This window comes from Typopeltis vanoorti, chromosome 2 (assembly GCF_054136105.1).
Source record: "Typopeltis vanoorti isolate ZY-2024b chromosome 2, IOZ_Tvanoo_1.0, whole genome shotgun sequence".
NCBI lineage: Eukaryota > Metazoa > Arthropoda > Arachnida > Uropygi > Thelyphonidae > Typopeltis > Typopeltis vanoorti.
In genome coordinates, this window is record NC_143550.1 from 14,044,998 (window position 1) to 14,061,370 (window position 16,373).

The following is a 16,373-nucleotide window of genomic DNA, read 5'->3' on the forward strand; positions in this document are numbered from 1 at the left end:
TCACTATCAGGCTGACTCTCAGCACAACTTTTTTTAAAATCTAAAGAGGCCAGTGATGAAAGGCATGAACTCCCATTCTACCTCAATAAAGGTCAAAACTAGTCTGGGTAGTGGCCCTTCCCTTAATGCATAACATTAGACATGTCTGCAAGGAGATGTGTTTTGCATTATAGGAGATACTGAGATAGGAGTTTTAGTAGCTTGCTCCACCTTTGCAACGACTTGCCCTGGTGTTGTACCACTTTACCCCAGTCCTGAAGATACTTTCAGGCGCAAACTTTGTTTGCTCACACTTGGATAAAGGATTAAACTAATTTTATTATACTCTAACCAAGTGAAAAATAAACTTTCAACATCTTGTAATAGATATGGTATGAAGGTCAGCAATAACAAGCCAAAGACAATAGGCAGAAGCATTGAAAATATCAACTGCATTGTGAATAGAGAACCTATTAAACAAGTGAAAAATTTCAGCTATTTAAGCAAGATTTTTAGTGAAAGTGATAAATTAAATATTGGAATAGACAACAGAATCAACAAAGCTGATATGGTAGGAAGTCAACTGAATAAATTTATATGGAATTAAGAGAAATTAGTCAAAACACTAAATTAGCTGTATACAAGACAGTGCTCAAACGAATTCTAACTTATGGATCTGAGAACTGGGTCAGAAGTAAAACACTTGACCAAAGACTAGAGACCGCAGATATAAGAGTCCTGAGAAAGATTAGAGGCATGAACAGATGGCATCAATGGCAATATCATATTAAAAATGAGGATATTAGGAAAGAACTTGACATTGTCAGCATCCAGGAATGAATTAGCAGAGCTAATCTCAGGTGGTATGGTCATTTAAACAGAAGGGCGAGGAAAGATTGGCAAAACAAGTGTTCTCTGCCAGGTTGGCAGGAAAACGACACAGAGGAAGACCAAAATATAGGTGGTTTGATAGGGTACAAAGTGCCTTAGACGATAGAAATATAAGATGTGATAATATTCATGTCTTGACAAGTAACAGACTGTTCTGGAGGAAAATTGTAGATAGGAAATCAGTAATGATGTAAATATTTCACGTAGTACAATCATATCCTGTACATCTCTTGAGGATACATGGCAGGAATTGATGATGGAGAATGTAGTAACACTGTCTACAAGGACAGAAAAAAATTAGAACTCGAGGCTGAACTCAGAAAGTTAAACAGGCAGTTGTGGAAAAAGAAGAAAGGATATTAAAAGTTACTAGCAGATAAATCAGCATGGGCTCTGAGAGAATACAGAAGAGAAAAATGTAAGAAATGAAAGCAACTAAAGACTATTGAAAAAGCTTAGAAATGGAGGAAGTAAAAGGAATTAGAGCTAATAAAGATGACATGAAAACTGAACATATAAACATTCTCAATGTTTGGAGTAATTATTCTGAAAGATTGCTAAATGAAATAAAGTAGGAATACATATGAATAACAGAGGTGGAAAAATTCTCAAATGTTTAAAAGTAGCTTGAGAAGATGATATTCTTCAAAAATGCTCAAATATGGAGATATAAAATTATTATGGCTACACTGAATAATTCAAAAAGTTAAATTTGAAATGATTGGAATAGAGCATTCATAGTATCTATTTGTGAAAACAGAAATAAAAGTGAATGTGAGAATAACAGGAATTTTGTTACTGAGTGTTCCAGATAAGATTTATCAAGCATACTTGGAAGAAGCTAAGAAAAATTGTGGAAAAGAAACTAGGAGAAGAACAACCTGGGTTCAAGGCAAACAGTTGAGAAATTATGAGACAGAACAAAGATTTGCATTTCAGTTTTGTAGATCTGGGAAAGGTATGTGTCAAAAAGCCCACAATGATATGGTATAAATGGAATATTATATTGTATATCACAATATAGCACCTCTCTTTGAGTTGCAAGTCAGCAGTTGAACAGAGGTTGGTTGTAAATTCATGTGTGAGACAAGGTTGCACATTATTTCCACTATCATTCATCATTTATGTGAATCACACTATGAAGGAAAGAGACATTGAGCCTGATATCAAAACTGGAGATATTCAACTGAGCTCTTTACTTTATCGAGCAATGTTATACTCCAAAATAACTCATGGGACTGACAAAAATGCTGGATTAGAAACAGAGGTGACCATAGACTGGAGACAACAGATATGAAAGTTCTAAGAAAAAAATTAGGAAGGAACTTGGCATTGTTAGCATTCAGGATCACCTCAGCATTGAAGAATTCTAAAGTGTCATAGTCACTTAGACAGGGAGAGAAAAGGTTGACAAAACAAGTGCTTGTTGCCAGGATGGCAGGAAAACATCTAGGAGGAAGACAAAAATCCAGAGACTGATACAGTAAGAAGTGCCTTTGAAGAATGTCATATACAGTCTGATGATATTGGAGTCCTGACAGATAACAGATTAATTTGGAGGAAAGCTGTCGATAGGAGGTTAGTAATGATTTAGACTTTACATGTAGTACTAACATAATATCCTGAATGATATAATAGTTTGTTATATCATACAGGAGGGTGCATAACAAGAATTTGACAATGATGAATTTCAAAAAGTGCTGAGATTAACATCTCCAATTTTGATACTAGAACATGCTACTTGACTTTCATAACATGATCTGTACTCTTTTCTAACTGGAGACATATAATTCAAACACCCATTATGTATATCTTGATACATTGTTTTGTATGCACCAAATTATCGAAGCCTCTTCAACAGCCTTTCTCTTGGCACCTTGTCATATATCTTTTCCATCTATAAAACTTAAATATTTATTCTTGTTATGATTTCTGAACTATTTTTCTCAAAGTGAAAATCTGATTGACAACCTTTATTGGGATTGAACCCAATGTTCTTCTCCAAGGTTTTTTCCCACAAGATTTCTTAATTTTTCAATTTATATGTATTAAAAAATTATCTTATTATTTCCTAAATAAATGTTGATGACATTATTGTATGCCCACAGTTCATAGAACCGAGTCTGGCAGATTGCCAAGAATAGCCAATTCATGCTGAAGGGTAGAAAGAAATAAGGATATACAAAAAAGCAAAATCACGTGCTTTATACATAAAATTTTCCAACTGTTGTACAAGCAAACTAGTTACCACTTTAAAAACTACAATGTTCATAAGATAAAAGCTAATTTTTCGACACGTAATAACAAACATCTGATCCCACAAGATGGATTGATTATCCTATTATCAGAATAGATTCTCCTTCTTCTGACATGTGCAGAAGTGTCGAACGGTCTCACATCTGTGGGCGTACAGTAGAATGAATAAATTGCATATCTTAGTATAAATTAGGAACAGGTATATCCAATGGTGTGTTGGTAAATTTTTAACAACGGGCTCGCTTTATGAAAAATTTGATTCTTCACAAAGTTCTATTGTATCTTCAGATGTCTTTGTTTCTGCTTCTTCAAATTTCGTCCTTTTAATGTTTAAGAAGTTTTGTTCTATTTCATTTTTTCAACTAACGGCTATCCGCTTTTTCGACCACAAAACTCTAACCCTGATTAAAATTATTTTAATTATTAAAAAAAAAGAAAAAACCGAAATAAAAACACATATTAAAGAAAATTTTCCTATATTACCTACAACTTACCTATTATGAAATGAAATCCTGGACCAAAAAAATGTAACACTAATATTACCACTCATAGTCGATCAAATGACCAGAGACTGTGTTACATCCTGAATGAAGCACTTTATTAAAGAAACACTTCATTCAGGATTTAACAAGTCAGAAAAATCAGCTTGAGAGAAAAAACTTGTACTCGAGCAGAAGAAATAAAATACTAACTGTAAATGGAAATAGAATTACCTTCTTTTAATAGAATTGTAAGACCATGTAAAGAACTTTATGTATAAATTAGTATTATATGAATGCATCATGTATACAATGAATGGATAAATTAGATGTAAACAATAGTCCAAAGATCACGGGCAGGCCTGAGGCGTTGGCAATCTCAGAAAGCAATGCACGTTTGTTTCCCGGAAGACGTTGCTATGATCTTGCGATGTGCCGAAGCTGCTGAGGACGAAGAAAGTAGCGGGCGGGAAAAGATCATGGAAAGTAGTAAGAGGGCGCTATCGCAGCTAGTAAAGGGGGGGGGGGTGAGGAAGGGAGAATAAAAAGAGTTTGCACCCCTTTCTCAGGGCTTTTTTCGCCTGTTTTGCTGGATGATGATTTGACTTCTCTCGTGGACCGGTGGTTCCTGATGGTGTTCCTTGGCGATAGTTCGATATCGGAGGGTGCGCCTTTCCCTTCGATGTCGAAATTTCTGCAGGTACGAAAGCATGAGATGTTGGCATATCTGTCTTCGCTCCTTCGCTGAAAGTTCCAACAGAATAATATCGCGGACGTATACCAGAACCGGCAGTAGAAATGACGATGGTCCAAAACAGATCGAGAACAGACGAGGGGAAAAAACACCAGGTGCAGAGCACAGCTTAATCTGATGACCATAGTGACCCACCACGTGGACGCAGGCTTATGGAAGTATCGACAAGGTAATTCAAACAATGAAGGACAGTTCAGACGGACCTGAAGATCCTGCCCCAAGAAATGGTAAAGTACAGATTTTGTTGTATAATTACCCAGTCGGAAAAAGGGGAAAGATCATTGTAGTTTATTAATCGAGTATGGACAGTATTTAAGAACTTTAAGTGATTATTTAGCAGTGGCTAATGTCCGTAAGACAAATTGTTTGGAATGATTATAGAAGATTGTGACTGGTTTAATATGCAAGACAAACATAGTAGGTAGAATATAGATTAGAAGTGTATAATGTGTATATTATGTGTGTTTAGTCTTTAACTTAAGAGAAGGATTTATTGTTCATGTATTAGAGTATTAATCAGTTTGAAAAGGTTTGATTTAGCATGTCATTGAACTAATTGAAAGTGAGATTAGTCTAAGTGTATATTATGTCTTTGGATTCCAATAAATATGTTTTTTCTTTTATACCTGAGATTTGCCTGTGATATGAACCAAAACTACCACTCATGAATCTGAACCATAGGGGAGGAGGAATTGAAAGAAAGGTATAACATGTTGTTATAGAGGTTATGACTGCAAACCAGAATTTACTTAGCCATAGTAGAGCATTTGATTTATGAGTATAAGCACTAATATTCTCCTATGTGCACCAAAAGTCTGGAAAAGTCTCCATGAATAAGAGTCCCCTCTATTCTAAGATATTGGCTGGCTCAGCATAAAAAATAAATTTGTCAATATCTGAAGAGGAGACGGCCCCAGACAGAAATTAGAGGATTCGTTTCTTATAGCAAGGAATAACCTTTAATAGTCAGGGTAAGCAAGTGAGTAAAATTAGGAATTGGCCAGAAATATAGAATTTGCTTTCCTTATAGAATGAACACATAAGAAGTGATACAAATGTTAGAGTCAAGGAAATTTTGTAAGTCTTGTAGTTAAAGTAGAGAGGTTAAATACATAGGGTAAATAAAATATATTAAGGAAGAGCAAATATAACAATGGCACAAAGAGAAAATATAACAACTGTAGCCTTGCGATGAATTTTTGTATTTATCGATAGTGTAACAATGTTGCAAGTTCTTGGAAATTTGCCGAAAAATAAGCCATTATTGTTTATTCAAATACCAGTTCGGGAGTTTTGATAACGTGTTTGTTTTAATGAATATAGACATTGTTTAGTAAATAAAATCGTTTCCAAATTCCCGTTCATAAATTGAGTTTGTGTTTTGTGAATTCTCCTTTATGCATTTATTTTTGATAATAATATTAGAATATACATACAGCATGTTCCATCCTGTCTTGAGTTGTTGCCATAGCTATTTCTTCAAACTCCCAAGAGCTTTCAGAACGGTAATAAATGAAGTAGTAATCAATCCTGTTATAAACAACATGAGGCCTTTCCCACTGCAGGAACAAACTGTCCAATGATTGGCATGTCAAGTTCACAATATGAGGTGCACTTGGTCCTATTTAAAACAAAACTTAACTTTACCACAACAATAAAATATTTATTGAATTCCAAAGTGTGACAAAACACTGGTTCTCACATATTAGTAACAAGAACAAAAAATTCCATTTTAATTTAATGATATATGATTCTAAAGCAGTGACGGTTAATAAACATATAAAAACAAAAACCGTTTATAAAGTCTCACCACTAGTATATTGTTATAATACTATTCATTTATTATTCAATCACCCCCCCCTCAGCTTCAAAACAGACTTTTTCATTAGAACACTTTTTTTTTTTTTTTGAATTGTTGTTATTTGTTGTTTAGAATTGTGGATGAAGCAATTCAGGCTATAAGGCCACTGTGTTATGCATATATATTTTTAAATTGCATGTGTTCTTCTTGCTAGTTTGCCTGTTTGGTAGTATGAAAACCTTAAGTGTTTCAGATTTATTTTTATGAACTGTATGTAATTTTTTCATGAGAAAATGTGCCATATGCTTTATTCTTGAGATTAAATAAATTGATCATATCCAAAAGTTTAAAAAAAAAAAAAAGCTCTTTGAATTGAAGTTCTGTATTACATGCACTTTTGGGCATAATACAGAACTTCAAAAATCAATTTGCCTATATCATTACTAAACTATATTATTAGTAAACATTACTTCAATAGAATATGGAACTCAAAGGTGATGATAGACTGATCATACACTGTTTTCACTATATTATTTAAGGAAATTACAACGTACTAGGATATACATTAAAATAAATTTTAATTATTTCTATATTTCGGCGAATTTCCAAGAACTTGCAACATTAAGTTCTTGGAAATGCAACATTGTTACACTATCGATAAATACAATAAGGAGGAATAAGGAGGAGACATCAAACACACTGAATAATGGTCAGTTTTGATGTCTCCTCCTTATTCACGAATGTCCCACTCAAAGAATCCTTAGAGCTAATCCAAGCTAAATTTCCTCCCGATATCACAGCCCTATTTCAGTTCACAATGAACTCAGGCTATTTTGTTTAGCAAGGAAAATTCTACAAACAAATAGAGGGGACAGTCATGGGTTCTCCACTCTCCCCACCCTTGGCCAACTTTTATATGGAAGCGTTTGAAGAGAAAGCCTTAACCTCTGCCCCACAAAAACCAACCATTTGGCTTCGCTATGTAGATGATGTATTCGCTATTTGGCCACATGGCTCCGATGCACTCCTCCCCTTCCTAACACACTTAAACAACCAACACCCCAGTATCAAATTCACCCTAGAAGAAGAAAAAAACAACTGCATTCCTTTCTTAGACACACTAGTCACCCACCAACCTGATGGAATCTTGGTTGTCTCAGTATGTAGAAAACCCACCCATACAGGCAGATACATTCACCAACAATCCCCCCCCTCTCACAACAATATGGAGTCATTAAGACACTACACAACAGGGCCAAACTTATCTGCTCTAATGACAATGCCCTAACCACAATCTCAACACTTTCTCAGCCAATGGCTACCCCTCCCCCCAAAAATACAATCCCCCTCCCCCTCACAACAACACAACAAGGATTACTCTAAATCTATCACTATACCCTATATCCAAGGCACCTCAGAAAAAATCGCAAAAATCCTAAAAAAACATAACTTAACTTCTTGTTACAAACCATATAAAAAATTGGCATCCCTTATCTGCTCAACTAAAGACCCCCCCCGACCTACCTGGTGTATACCAGGTCCCTTGCAGCTGTAAGCTGTCCTACTTTGGCCAAACAGGCAGGACAGCAAATATCAGAATTTCAGAACACAAGGACTACATCCGGTTTCACCAATACAGCCACTCTGGTCTTGTTGACCATGCGCTGGATACCTGCCATAGAATACGGTGGAAGAAAGCCAGGATAATACACCGTAGCAAATACAGATATGAAAGACTTTTCCTAGAATCAGCTTCAGCCCTCAAATTTGGCTGCATGAGACTTCCTCAAATTTGGGAAACCTACATCAGAAGACCTCCAGCCCAATCACCCAAGAATACCAACATTGCCCGCTAGAGTGCACCATCAGGACTTTAGGAGAAATAACAGCTTCATACTTCTTCCTCACTTATTGTTGTGCTGTGCCTATGTGCACGTGTCTTGTACTTAAGTTCTTGAAAATGGCAACGTGACGTTGCCGAAATATAGAAATATATTAAAATTTATTTTAATGTATATCCTAGCGTTGTAATTTCCTTAAATAATATAGTGAAAATGCATAACCAACGTCTAAGCCTTTCCACAAGAATTACGATCATACACTGGTCTTAATGAAGATGAATATTCACCTGGAAACAATAAAAATTAAAAGAAAACAACCCCTAAAATGGGATCTGCAGATGGTACAAAATACAATACTAAAATCAAAATTTAATGAAATGTTTCAGAACTACTATTTGCACAGTTGCAAAATGAAAACGAACCTTCTCAGTGGAATAAACTACAAGCAGCTATCATAACATCTACTAAAAACCACATCAATAAACATGATGAAAGAAAGAAAAAAACATGGATAACATAAGAAGTAATTGACCTTATCGATGAAAGAAGAACATGGAAAAGCAGAGCAAATGAAGAAGAAAGATTAAGATATAAAACATTGGATAAAAGAATCAAATGATTATGCAGGAGATTGAAAGAAAACTGAATAAATAGGCAGTACATTGAGATAGAAGAATTACAAAATAAGAACAAAACAAGAGAAGCATTTCTGAAAGTGAAAGAACTTAATGGAAAAAGGAAAAGTACACAGTCTAATAACATCAAGGATGGGAACATAATCATTGATAAGGAAAAGATCAATGGAAGATGGGCGGAATCTTATCTCTATGATGATAATGGCAACATGATAGATGATTCATGACACCTTAAGTTAAACGTAGCAACAGATACCACTCTACCGACAAGAAAGGAGATACAACACATTAAGAATCTTCCTAATAATAAATCCCCTGGGTGCAATAATATCCTAGCTCCAATAACAAATATTTAGTGGAATGCATTCAGGACATCTATAAAGGAATAGAATTACCTGAAGTTTTTACAACATCTATCTGCATACCAATTCCAAAGAAAAATAATGTACAAAATTGCAAGGATCACAGAACTGAGCCTAATATCCCATGCATCTAAAATTATTTTAACCACTGTTAACAAAAAAATTGAAAGAGCCTTAATCAGTGAATTGAGTGAACAGAAAGGCTTCAGAAGAGAAATGGGAACCATTAATGCTATCTTGGAACTTAAAATACTAATAGAAAGATCACTTGAAAGAAATAGGAACATATATTTATGCTTCATAGGCTTTCAGAAGGCTTTTGACTAACCATAATAAAATGTACAATATATTAGATAAATTAGACATAGAAGATCATGTACTTAGGATTATAAAAATGATTTGCACCAAACAGAAAATGCAGCTGTTTAACTCTGAGACTTCTGAGGTGAAAATAAAAAGGAGTTAGACAAGGTTGTATCCTTTTATCAAATTTATTTAATATCTATTGTGAGTTAGTGATGAAAAAGATTGAAAAACAAAAAATAAGAATTAGTATTAATGGTATAAAATACAACAATCTTAGATATGCTGATGATACCATTCTAATAGCAGAAAACAAAAACAAATTAATCAAATTACTGTTACTAATTGAAGAAGGTAAAGAATTTGGATTAGATATAAATGCAAAAAAGATCAAATTTATGAAAATCTCAAAAGAAAACAGATCCGAGCCAGAAATATTCATAAACAATATAAAAATTGAACATACAACAGAATACAAATATTTAGGCACCTACTTTACTGCAGATGGAAAGCAAGATAAAGAAATAAAAAATAAGAACAGCCATAGCTAAAGATGCCTTCTGGAAAAATAAAGATCAGCTCAGAAGTTCTGTGGATATCGAGACAAAGAAAAGAATGATAAGAACATTAGTGTGTTCAGTTTTCACATATGGAAGTGAGACCTGGGTATTCAAACAGAGAGTAAGATAACAGATAATGGCCTTTGAAATGTGGTGCTATAGGATAACTCTGAAAATTTCATGGACAGATTATGTGACAAATACACATGTCCTACAGAGAATGAGACACAGATCTTTTATACAAGAAATGATCCAGAGAAAGATGAGATTGGCAGGACATGTACTGAGAGGTTCAGCAGGACATAGGATGCTAACAGTTTTAGAAGGAAAAATTATGGGAAAAGGATCAAGAGGTAAAAAAACGAAGGACATAGTTTGAAGATATAAGATCTTTGACAGGATCACATGGCTAGAAACAAAAAGGAAAGCCACCAACAGAGAGAATTGGAAGGACATGGTGCTGAACCCCCTCACTAAGGAAGCTACAACTCACCCATGGTTGGAGGTGAGTGGATTTCTTGATCCCCACTAAAATGTGTTCATTTCAAAATTTAATTTTGAAATGTCAAATGATTAAATGGCTATACAAGAAAATGATGTCACAAACTAAAGAATTTGAATTTAAACCACTAATATTTCATGAAGAGCATTTTGTTACATCATCAAAGCACATAAGAAGTGCTTCTGTTCTGCCACTCTTCCACCAGTCACATAGCATTATTAGGAACCTGTGGAAACTGAGAAAAAACTGTAAACAAACATAATCGAAAGGCAGATAAGAGCAAAGCTCACTACAAGATGTAAAAGTGTATAGCACAAAGCAAGTTTAACAAGAAAATGATTAAATTTACAGTGAAATTGATGATTATTTGTATACAATGAATAGAAATGTGTGTATGACACCATTCTATTCAAAGGAACCAGGAAATATATATAAGTCTCTCTATCTCTCTCTTCTATATCTATCTATCTATCTATCTATATATATATATATATATATATATATATATATATATATACAGGTGATTAAAATTAAAGTATCCCTGTTGAAGACCTTGTGGAATACCATCCAGTGATCCAAGTGTTGTGAAACTTTGCAAGAATACATTGCACATCAAGCAGAAGCAATATCTGAGGGAATTAAAAAGGTAATTCCAAAATTCACCACAAGGGACAATGTATGATGTACCAAATGTAAATGTAGTAATTTTTCTGTGTGCATCTAAGAAGGAAAAAAGTGACAGAAGCATAAATAACACATTTTTTTCACTTCCATTATACATTCACAGGATGTACTATTCATTGTGCCCCTTCCTGGAAGTTTAATATAAATTAAACATCCAACATTCCACAAACTGCCTCCTTTGCACAGTGTGTTCAACAGCAGAATGCAGTTGGTTGCGACTGCTGTTGTGTACATGCTAGATTATGCTGTCTTTCAGCACTGGCAAGTTATCAGGATCATGCCAATAAACCCTGTATTTGAGAAATCCCCAGAGCCAGAAGTCGCACAGGGGTCAGAGGTGAACAAGGTGGCCATGCAGTGGGAAACGTATAGCTGATTATTCTGACTACAGTAAAATGTTCTTGAAGAACCTCCTGTATGTATCAATCGATGTGTGGAGGGGCCCCATCCTACATGAAAATGTTTTAATCCATGTATAGGTACTACTGTAGCTGTGGCACAATAAAATTATTTATCATATAGCAATACCTCTCAGTAGGAGCTGAGCAAGTCACAGGACCCAACTAGTGAATGTCCTCAAAAAAGAATGGTCCAATGATAAATGAAGATGTAAACCTGCACCAGACAGTAACTCTGGTTTCATGTTGGAGGTTTAGCACTAGGAAAGGATTAAAAACAAATTTTAATGCTTCCAATATTTCCTCTCAGTCAACAAGACATCTTCAGGGAGTATAAATAACACTTTATAACACACACATAAACACAATACAATACTTAATGAAACGCAGGTCTCTAAAGTCCTATCTACGTGGTGTGCCCTCAATGGGCATTTGTAGGCAGCCTAAGATGTAAATTAGCACTTCTGACAATTACTGTTTTAGGAATTTTTATGCATCCATATTTGTTTAAATTAGGTTGATTTCTGCCGCTGCAGATTCCAAAAGCAGTCTTGCCTTTTTAAATTTACTATGGTGGAGTATGGTGGTTTTCTCCTAGATTCTGTGAATTGTGTCCAATACATGGTCTGCAAAGCCAGATCGACTATAGTCATGATTGCAGATGTAAGATTTGTGTTCATCTAAATGGATAGTGGCTGATCTACCTGTCTGTCTGAAGTAAGCCAACTTGCAGGAGTAGGGTACTTTATATACTCTAGGCACTGAGAGAGGAGGGAGCTGATCTTTGATAGAAAGGATAAGGGTAGGGTTTTCAGTGGGGTTTAAAAGCTGTGTGGAGGTTGTACTTTTTTTAAAGCCTGGTTAATTTTTCTGATGAGCCCCAGACATAGGGGATCGTGATGACATTTCTGAAATCTTTCTGAAGGTATGGCCAAGGAATGAGGAAGAACTGATTATTTTTTTAATTCTCTAAGCACTGTAGCCATTGTATAAGGAAGGTGTTGCATATATGGTTGAGTTCTGTTGAAAGAGAAGTTCTACTGGAACAAAGATTATAAGTTCTATTGGTTAGAGTTTTAATGATGGCATATTTTTGAGAGGGGTGGTGGTGAGAAGAACTGATTATTTTTTTAATTCTCTAAGCACTGTAGCCATTGTATAAGGAAGGTGTTGCATATATGGTTGAGTTCTGTTGAAAGAGAAGTTCTACTGGAACAAAGATTATAAGTTCTATTGGTTAGAGTTTTAATGATGGCATATTTTTGAGAGGGGTGGTGGTGAGAGAATTTGTGAATGTATCTGCCTGTGTGAGTGGGTTTTCTGTGTACAGTGAAGGAGGGTGTGTTGCTAACGTGTCTAGGAAGCTAAACTACTGTTATTTTCCTTTTCCATCGTAAACTGGATTCTCGGATGTAGACTGTTGAGGCGACTGATGAAGGAATGTGTCTGGAGCATGAGGCCGAATAGAGAACACATCTTAGCCAGATGGAAGGCTTGAGAGGGGTGTTCTATGCAAAAATTTTTCTATGCAAAAATAAACAAGTGGGGGATGAGAGGGAAGAACACATAGCAGTTCTCCCTGTTTATAAAGATTTATTTTTCCAACAAAAATAACCAGAATTGATGGCGAAGGAAAAGAGATCTAAGATATCAGAAGGGAAAACATTTCGTAACAGTGTTAAGGTGTCAATTAAGGGAATATTGGTAAACAGTGAGGTGATGTCAAAGTGTATCAATATATATATATACATACACTATTTAAAGTGAGATTTTCAATCAAGGTTTTGAACTGGGTATGATTTTTTATATAGGACGTGGTAAGTCGGGGGGGGGGGGGGAAGAGAGTTTGCCAGCAATTTTGACAATTTGTAGCATGGGAGCATCAGCAACATCTACTATAGGTCTTAGTGGAGAATTAGGTTCGTGGATTTTAGCTAAGTCATATATCTGTGGGGAGACAAGACCCAAAGCACTTGAGTTCTTTTATAATGTCCAGCTGCCATTTCACTATTAGGATAGTGGGACTGGAGGAAATTAAAGAGCTCAGAGTGGTTGGTAGTATTGGGAGAGTGATAGAGACAGCAGATGAATTTTACTCAGTGGGGGAGAGATATTTTTAGCCAAAGAAGGTCAAAGTTGGGCGATTCTAGGTTAGGTGCACATGCAGCACAGAATGATGTTAATTCTGGAGCACTAATTTTTATCTGATCTAGTGAATATCATCTGGAATAGAAGATTTATTGGCATCTGGGCTACTGAGTGTTTTTCTGATGTCAATTTGATGAAGGATCAGAGAAGGCATGCCATGGGTAGAATAGTGACGGAAGAGTTGACTTGTTCATCTAAACAAGAGTTGGAAGAAAAGACTGATGCAAGAGACTACCTTAATTATAAATGTAACCATTGTTCCAACAAGATGTGAGAGAAAGAGAGGCAAAAACATGGTAAAGCAAAAATTTTGGTTAACAGCATTAGCAAGGAACCATTTCTGGAATACTCTTGAGTTCCTTTATCACACCATGCTGGATATCAGCGATGTCAGAAAATCTTTGTCCTTTTAGAACAGTCATTAATTTTGGAAATAGCCAGAAATCACAGGGAGCTAAGTCGGGTGAATAAACAGGATGACCTAATTCAATAATCAATTTTTTGGCAAGAGACTCTCTTATAATGAGCATGCTATGGCTTGGCAGAATGTCATGATGGATGATCCGCTTGTCAAACCACAATTCAGGTCTTTTTCTCTGAACAGAATCTTGTAATCTTTTCAGCACCTCTAAATAGCATTGTTGGTTGACCATGTGTTCCTGTTCAATGAATTCATAGTGACTATCCCCTTGTGATCGAAGAAATACACCAGCATGGTCTCAAACTGCGAATGTGACATGCAAGCATTTTCCAGACATGGCAAATTCGGAGTTTTCCACTGCATGCTCTGGCGTTTTGTTTCGGGATCATACTGGAAGCACTAGGTTTCATTATCTGTAATTACTCTCAGAAACATGTGCTTATTTGCAAAAAGATCAGTCGCAACTTGAAGCCACTGCAGCTTCTGTTCGCCCGTCAAGATTCGAGGCACACACTTATAACAGCTTCAAGGTTTCAGTAGCAGTTTTGCTGATTTTCACACAAAATTTGATGTCAACACACTGCTCCAAATTTCGATCACACATTTTTACGCAAAAGTTTACATGCAGATCTCTATTGTTTTTGCAACAGCCAACTAGCAAATGGCTGTATCGACTTGAGGTTTATGCATACATTAGTTAAAAGATGTACAAACACAATTAGTCATGTGACTTCAACCAAATCACCACATGGGAGACAACTATGCAGCTGCTCCAGGAATTAAATTGGCACACCTCGTACAGGTCTATGCCTCTACTGCTGACAAGAATGATACCAAGATCAAAGAATTTTATGATCAATTAAAAGAACTAATTAGAAATACAAAGAAACATGATATTAACATCATCATGGGTGATTTCAATGCTAAAGTTGGAAAGTAGAGGTGGATATTAAAGTTGGAGAACCAATGAGAGAGGAGACCATTTTATTCAATTCTGCTAAGAAGAGGAACTAATAATCACAAACACATGGTTTAAGCTACCACCTTGAAGGCTATAAAAACTGAATGCATCTGTAAATACTTGAATACTTGGCAATGGATTATGAATACTTGGCAATCACCACAGGATAATAATACAAATAGTCAGACACCAAATTGATTACTTACTAGTTAATCAATGATTTTAAAGTTCCATAATGAGTGCAAAAATCTATCCTAGTGCAGATATTGTTTCTGATCATAATACACTGGTGACAGAGTTAAAACTTAGACTGAAAACTATCTTTAAGAAACGTCAACAAAAAAGGTTTGATCTAAGAAAGTTAAAAAAAACTCAGAGATAAGAAAAAAAAAGCTGAGTCAAGATCTGAATCAAGAGATAGAACTTATCAAGAATGATGATGGCATAAGAGTTGATGAATCATGGGATAAATTAAAATCTGTCTTCGTAAAAAATGTGCCAAATGTGTCCTGACAGAGCAGTAAAAAAGAAAGATTGGATAAGTTACAAAATTCTCTCTCTCATGGATCAACACAGAACAAGGAAAAGCATGACAGTTTTAATCTATACAGAAAGCTGAAAGAGACCTCAGGTATATTTAAGAAAAAACAACTACATATCCTTCAAAACAAAAAAAGGGAGAAATAATATCTGAAAAGGATGATAAAATACAATAATGGATGAAATATGTAGCAGAACTCTTTACTGCAGTGATTCTCTACCTAGGGATGTGCCTTCTTTGGGTTCGCAAAATACCTAAAGGGGGACACGAAGAAAGCGAAGAAAGTGGAAATCAAAGGAAAAACTGAAAAACTACTTTGTTGAAACAAAATCATTTAATGAAACTATTTGACACAAAAACATTAAATACACTCTGAAAATAAAATAATAAAATCCACTGTATTTAATAAACTAGTTATGCTTATGGGAACATATCAATATTACAAAATATACCGAGCAACTAATTAAAACTAAACAATATCACCGAATCTAAAAATTAATGGCTTCCTTGGGCCTGTTGCAGAGCAAAGCTTTTCATATGATGAATACACTGGAAATTGAGACCCATAGTTCTCTATTTAACTGAGATCTATATTTTGTTTTTAAGGCAGTCACCACAGAAAATCCGATTTCACAAATCAGGTTTCCTGAAGCTTTTAGCACAAAACTGAGCTAAGGAGGTTCATCCAATTCATACCACTTCACAGATGGAACCACCCTCCATGCCCTTTTAGGTATGTCCATCAGACTGGAAAAGCATGTAGCATAACCAGCCACTCCACAGGACCAATTTCGTTTGCTCCATCATCTAGGTTCTTCTGCATGCCACGGTCCAATAGACCAACTGATATTGTGTAT

General features: G+C 35.3%; 1 protein-coding gene across 2 annotated transcripts in view; it reads right to left on the bottom strand.

Annotated features, from left to right (window-relative positions):
* Positions 1-16,373, bottom strand: part of LOC150108836 (putative receptor-type tyrosine-protein phosphatase mosPTP-1) — a 902,991-nt gene that overhangs the window by 262,838 nt on the left and 623,780 nt on the right. For both annotated transcript variants that reach the window (XR_016549344.1, XM_090403658.1), the window contains exon 9: positions 5,796-5,980. Coding sequence is in view for 1 of the 2 variants with exons in the window: in XM_090403658.1 (XP_090259784.1) it covers positions 5,796-5,980 (185 nt within the window). In the remaining variant the exon portion in view is untranslated. The remainder of the gene's footprint in view (positions 1-5,795; positions 5,981-16,373) is intronic.